At 50.5% G+C, this 7,048-nt stretch overlaps 1 protein-coding gene across 1 annotated transcript in view; it reads left to right on the top strand.

Moving 5' to 3' along the window:
• The window catches only part of LOC101994949 (poliovirus receptor), a 9,708-nt gene extending 3,040 nt beyond the window's left edge, over positions 1 to 6,668 (top strand). The window contains exons 3-5 of the mRNA XM_013354844.2: positions 758 to 1,057; positions 3,092 to 3,209; positions 6,431 to 6,668. Of these exons, the coding sequence (XP_013210298.1) occupies positions 758 to 1,057; positions 3,092 to 3,209; positions 6,431 to 6,668 (656 nt within the window). The remainder of the gene's footprint in view (positions 1 to 757; positions 1,058 to 3,091; positions 3,210 to 6,430) is intronic.
• The last annotated feature ends 380 nt before the right edge of the window (positions 6,669 to 7,048 follow it).

Genomic DNA, 7,048 nt, shown 5'->3' with positions numbered 1-7,048 from the left:
AGACACCATGACCACAACAACCCTTATAAGGAAATATTTAATTGGGATGACTCACTTACAGGTTCAGAGGTTCAGTCCATTAGCATCACGACAGCGAGCATGGCAACGTGCAGGCAGATGTGGTGCTGAAGCCCAGAGTGCTTTCAAACCACAACAGCCCTGGCTGTCCTGCAACTCGCTCTGTAGACCAGGCTGGCCTCGAACTCACAGATCCGCCTGCCCCTGCCTCCCAAGCGCTGGGATTAAGTGGGCGCCACACAGGTCAATGACCTGTATGCTCATTTTATCTCCCTTAGACCGACGTGTCTACATCTATCTGACTCTTCAGGAGCTGGGTTGAGGCTGTTTTTTCATTATATTTTATTTATTTGTGTGCCTATGCATAAGTGTGGTGATGTACCTGAGGCTGTCAGGGAACAAGGTGCAGGAGTTGTCCTACCACGTGGGTCCTGGGAATTGAACTTGGGCTGTTGAGCTTAGCAGCAAGCACCCTTATCCACCGAACCATCTTGCCAGCCCAGAGCTAGGATTTCAAATTGACCAGCCCATAGCCTGTAAATTGTCCCTTCAACACCAAGCATAGTGGCAGGAACCTGTATTCCTGCCACCAAGGAGTTTGAAGCTCATGAGCCCAACCAGGGCTACACAGTGAGATCTTGTCAAAAAAAAAAACAAAAAAAAAACCAAGGTTAAGGCGCTTGCTTCCTCCTGCTACTGAGCAGCCAGTAAAATGACGTGTCTTCAATGGTTCTTGCAGCCCGACCTACAAACACTGCAGAGGCCCTGACGCCTTCTCCTACCTGGAAACTGCAGGACTTAGCTAAGTGCATCTCCACTGGCGGTCGCCCTCCGCCTCAAATTTCCTGGCTCTCGGACCTAAATGGAACCGAAACCCGTGAAACTACGGAGCTAGGGCCCCAGCCAGGCACCTTCACAGTCACCAGCTTCTTTTCCGCGATGCCCTCGAGACATGCCGATGGCACGAACATCACCTGCTGCGTGAAGCATGATAGCGCCCGGGAGCCAGAGCTGCTACTTGTGATCCTTTCTGTGCCCTGTGAGTATGTCTGCGCATGCGCACAAGCCCCAGGCCGCCTCCATCTCTCCGCTTTCTACGCTAATTCATCCACTATGCTTTAGACCACCGGCTTGGAGAGCTGGCACTGTCTGTGCTACATGGACCGGCTTACCTTTTCTAAGTCACCCACTGCTTACCCAGCGTGGTTCCCTTGCCCCATTGTCTATGCCAATCTGCCCGTTCACATTCCACTATCCCAACCCTGTAGACTGCCTATGTTGACTCCGCCCACAGTTTGACCCTGAGTCCCTGGTCAGTGTTCACATGGTCCTCCAGGGTAGTCTGCACGGCCTGGCGCTGTCTACACTGGCTCGTCTCTGAGCCGTCTGCATTCTCTCCACACGTAGGTAGCTGTGATTTATGGATGGATGGAGCCTCACACTCTGTGCCCAGGGTCACCTCCTTTGCCTAGCCTTGTCGACATCGCCACCTGCAGACTTACCCACAGAGAGTCCAGCCAGGTTCACCCCCACAGAAGTAGCCTCAGGAAACCTTGACTGTTTCAGATTTTCTTTTTTTGTTTTGTTTTGTTTTGTTTTGTTTTTCGAGACAGGGTTTCTCTGTGGCTTTAGAGCCTGTCCTGGAACTAGCTCTGTAGACCAGGCTGGTCTCAAACTCACAGAGATCCGCCTGCCTCTGCCTCCCGAGTGCTGGGATTAAAGGCGTGCGCCACCATCGCCCGGCTTGTTTCAGATTTTCTAATGACTGTTTTAGTTCAACGCCTTAGAAGACGCCTGGGGAATCTGGTTCAGTTGGTAGACTGCTTCTCTAGTGTGCACAAAACCTTGGGTTTGAACCCCAGCACCCAGGAGGCAGAGGCCAGACATTCAAGGTCATCCTAGGGCTTAATGGAAGCTCATTCAAGTCCAGCCTGGGCTACATGAGACCCTTAGAATCCCAACACTCGGGAGGCTGAGATCAGAGCATTCGAATTTGAGTCCAGCCTGGGCTATGATACACTCAGAAACAAACCCAAACTCAGTTAACGCTCGTAATGGATTTTTCCAAGAGATTAATATTTTTATTATTTGTGTGTGTATGTATGTATTCACGTGTCTAAGGGATACACACTGCACATGTGTGGAAATCAGCCCCTCACTTCTCCCCTTCCATCAAGGAAGAATTGAGGCTTAACATCAGGTCTGGTGACAGGCACCCCCTGAGCCATCTCGCTGGCCCAAGGTCATCACTTTAATGTGTGAATGATTTCTTAGACAGTCTTGGTGAGACTTTTTACATTCTTCTTGCCAGACTAAATCTTCAGAATTGTGTGTCTTAGACCAGGCATGAAGCCCTGGGAGTCTGTGTGGCTGGTGGTTACCATATTGGACTGTGGAGATTTATCTACACACATGCCCACACATGCATATACGCACACTCTATCTATCTGTCTGTCTGTATGTCTGTCTGTCTGTCTGTCTGTCTATCTATCTATCTTCCTAGCTTTACCTTAATGTTGCCGCTAATATCTTTGGCCTTGGTTCCTAGAAACCAGCCATGAGCTATGCACCTACTCAATAATTTACCGTCCCATATTCTATCTCTACCAAGCCCATCAGCAGTATCAATGCAAGATCACTTTTCAGGGGATGAGTTGAGTGAGATAGGATCTCCCAATATAGGCCAGGCTGCCCTCGAACTCATGATCTCCTGCCTCAGCTTCCCAAGTGCTACGATTAATACCTGACTCCTACACACGGTCTTGAGACATCCTATACACCTTCCTTCCTGCCATTGCCTACCCTGAGCTCTCTCTCCCAGGATTTCTCGGAGCCTTGAATGTGCTCCTGGGTGTTTGGGGTGTCCAAAAAAGTCTTTACACACAGGACACCCAGGATGAGCCAGGGGCTGTTCTGGAAAACACACTTAAAGGAAGGATCTGTGGGAAGTCCCCTTTGTGTCCCCCTGACTAACGATGCCCTGGGCTAATGCCCAAAGTGCCAAGCTGCTCCTGCTCAGGAGAAAGCCCTCAGACACTGTCCAGATCTCAGCCTTCATGTCCGTTCTCTCCAGATCCACCTGAAGTGTCCATCTCTGGCTATAACAAAGAATGGTCTGAGGGTCTTACTGATGCGGCCCTGTCCTGTGACGCTCGAAGCAAACCAGAGCCCACTGACTATGAATGGAGCACGTGAGTGAGGGGACCTGGGGCTGGCTGTGCGGGAGGAGGGCTGGGCTCAGAAGCCACACGTCTGAGAGTGGCGAGAATACAGGAGAAATAAAAATAGAGTTGGGCGTGGTGGTGGCGCACACCTTCAATCCCAGCACTCGGGTGGCAGAGGCAGGTGGATCTCTGTGAGTTTGAGGCCAGCCTGGTCTACGGAATGAGTTCCAGGACAGCCAGGACTACCTGGTGAGACCCTGTCTCGAAAATAAATGAATAGTGGTTGGAGAGATGGCTCAGAGGTTAAGAGCACTGGCTGCTCTCCGGGTTCAACTCCCAGCACCCACATGGCAGCTCACAACTCCAGTTCCAGGGTATCTTATACCCTCACACAGACATACAGACAGGTTAAAAAAAATGAACATAAAATATAAATAAATTTTTAAAAATATCAAAACAGGTAGAATCATTCTATATTCCCAGTAAAAATTTCTTCTTGTGACTGGGATTTTCTGAGGTGAGCTGATCCAGGCCATGGCCACTAGCTCTCCTGGGATTTTTTTTATACCACACCCCTAGGGTTTCCCCATCTCTGTGCAGGTTGAAGGTCACAAAGTGCTGGGACAATGGCTTAATACTGGTAAGTCCCTGGGTGAGCCCTCACCTGACGGAAGCAAAGACGTCTGACTTACCCCCAGACATGGGTTCCTGACTGCCCCGCCCCTGAAGCCTGCCAGTCATCCCGGTGTGCAGAGGAGGAAGTTAGCCCCAGAGCTGTGAAAGCGTGTTGGAGATGGCTCGGTCGGTCGAGAAAGTGCTTGCTGTACACGCATGAGGACCTGAGACTGATGCCAGCACCCACATGAGTAAAGACCTCATCTCTGTTTATAGCACGCTCACATGGCTGCGCTCACACGAACATCCATCCATGCAGGCTGCTCTCATATGAACATACATGCAAGAAAAGGGTGACTTTCTTTTCTTCAGTGGAGGCTGGAATCCAGGGTCATACACTCTAGGAAAATACTTAACTACTGAGCCACACCCCACCGCAGCCCCTCACTGGGGGATTCTAGCAAGCCCTCCGCCACCTGCCCAAATGTATAAATAACATATTTTTATTAGACTTCTTTTTTAAAAAAAATAATTTGGCTGAACCATTCTAGAACTTTCAAACAGTTCCATTCGAAGCAAAAACAGTGTGTGTACTCAGGTACAGCCACCCATGCCCCAAAACAGCTTCTACTGTGTTTGGTTAGTTACACACACAGACACACACACACAGAGACACACACAGAGAGACACACACAGAGACACACACACAGAAAGCACACAGAGACACACACACACACACACACAGAGAGAAAACACACACACACACACACGCGCCTGCCCCTGCCCCTGTCTTTTTCTCTGGTTCCCAGCAGCTGTAATTTTTCCCCAAGGGGCAATTTCCACACATTTTTATCCATCTTAAAAATATTTTTTTAAAAGCACTTAGTTTCACAACCCTGTTTCCTCCAACATCTTGATAGAGAAATTTTCAAATATACAGTCACAGGAATTTTCCAAATGAGCGCTCAAAAAACCCAAAATCCAACCTCAAGGATTCTCCCACTAATATTTCACTTCTCCTAATTTGATGTTTTAGGAAATTACTCCATTTATTGGTTTATTTTACTGGGAGTAGGTCCCCAGTGCCACAGTGCACATGTGGAAATCTAAGGACGACTCGCAGGAGCCGGTTCTCTCTTTCCAACATGTGTGTCCTGGGGCTCGACCTCGGGTCATCAGGCCCCATTTTTGGCTTTTTGAGACAGTTTCTATGCAGACCGCAACATGGTTGGCCTTGAACTTGCTGCAGCCCTCCTGCTCCCTGTCCCCAAGGTCTGGAGCTATGGGTGTGGCCCAGAACTTGAAGACCCTTTTGCCTCAGTCTCCTGCTTGCTAGGATTCCTGGGGTCACCACCAGACCCTGTCCATAGTTTGATGTCGTTAGAGTCTTTTCTGTATGTGTCATCAATTACTTAAGCAGTCCTTGGGGCCAGGTGTGGTGGTGCACGGCACTTCACAGGCAGAGGCAAGTGGGTCTCTGAGTTCAAGGCCAGCCCAGTCTACAAAGCAAATTCTAGGCCAGCCAGAACTACATGGTGGGAGTCATTATAAAAATAAAACAAACCAGTCCATATTGTGGGATAAGGTGACCATTTTTATATGTTAACCATGTGGTCATGCCATGGTGGTTGGTGACCAGACCACATTAGTCGGTCTCTGGGTACCAGTTTCCAGAGGAAGGAACTGACATCAAAGATTTGGCAACATTAGAACTGGGAACTTGATTGATGGGGAGAGCACCTGCCTAGAATCCCCCGGTGAGGGGCTGCGAGTTTGGCTCTTTGATTAGTTGTTATTTAGTATGGGTTCTAGCCTCAGTACAAAAGAAAAGGTGATGGTGGGGCACAGCGCATAGAGGTGCCTCGGTGCTTGAGTGGCTGAGGCAGGAGGATTTCCCAAACGCCACAGCTGAGGCTGTCAGACCAGATGGGTGGTTGTGTTTCCTCCTCGCTTCGGTAGAGGGTTCAGGACTCCACACTCCCACGCCCTCCCCTCCCTGCTGGGATGTGTTCTCGGGGCTTGGGCCTTCCTTCAACCCTATGCAGTGCCTAATGTGGGCCAAAGTCTAAGCTCTGGGCCTCACCAAGCAAGATAGAGTTATAAAGAAAGTCTGAGAAATGTCTGGTATAGATAAAACGGTGGAGATTAGGGAAAGGGGGGTGCTTCGCAGTAGAAACAGTGGGGCGAGACCACAGGGGTGGATCTCTGCACCTGGAGGAAGGAATTTGTGGGTAGAGAGACCGACATTTACAAATGCATTTCTGTCCAGCAGCTGTTGCTTCTGGAAAGACCTAAGTGGGGTGTTGGTGCGTGGGGCAGGAGTTCCATGTGACTGTGCACAGGGAGGCGAAGGAGAGAGTGCTAAGGACACTGGTAAAGAGGGGGCGCATCACGTGGAACCTGTGGTTTGCTCTGCCCGAGGCCTGGCTCTGGGAAGTGGAATTGGGTTCGTGCGCGCCCTCTTGTGGCCATTTGGGGGAACAGCCACAGGCGAAGAGGAAACCAGAGCCTGGGAGCATGAAGATGCGACCAGTGCGGTCGGCCTGTATGTGGCTAGAGCTGGTCTGTGTCCCTGACACACTGTGGATGCCCCATCAGCAGAGGCTGCCTGCTCACCATCTTGTCTCCTCCAGGACTACGGGTCCTCTGCCCAACAACACTGAGGCCCAGGGCAATCGGCTCCTAATCCACAAGGTGAGCAAGACCACTATCAATAACGTGACCTTCGTCTGCAATGTCACCAATGCCCTAGGTTCCGGGCAGAACCAAGTAACCATCTACGTTAAAGGTGAGCTGTCCTCACACCAGGAGGGAAGGGTACAGCAGGATGGCCCCCAGGGATGGGAGCTGGGTGTGCGTGTGGCTGAATGACGGCAGGTCATAGGTCACAGATTTCAGCAGCCCGGGCTAGGGCGGGTGTGGGATACCTCTGACCTGAGGACTCGGAAAGCCCTCTCCAAGCGTACCGGCTACAAAGACTGAAAGGGCGGTCCGGTCGCACAGGGATGACTCAGGGGCCAAAGGTGCCTGCTGCCAAGCCTGAGCTGAGCTCAGTCCTTGGCACACTTGGTGGAAGGAGACACCCGACTTCCACAGTTTTCTACCCTGCACTTATACCCACCGTGGCCGGCACGTGTGCACACATATGCAATGCACACACATAAAGTCGTATTTTTTAATTCGAAAAAAAATAATTTGTTGAAAACACAGCTTCAGTTCTGGTTAGATCCAGGTGCTAGACCCACATCACC

This window comes from Microtus ochrogaster, unplaced genomic scaffold, assembly GCF_000317375.1.
Source record: "Microtus ochrogaster isolate Prairie Vole_2 unplaced genomic scaffold, MicOch1.0 UNK74, whole genome shotgun sequence".
NCBI lineage: Eukaryota > Metazoa > Chordata > Mammalia > Rodentia > Cricetidae > Microtus > Microtus ochrogaster.
The sequence above is the reverse complement of the archived record's forward strand: the minus strand, read 5'-3'. Positions and strand labels throughout refer to the sequence as shown.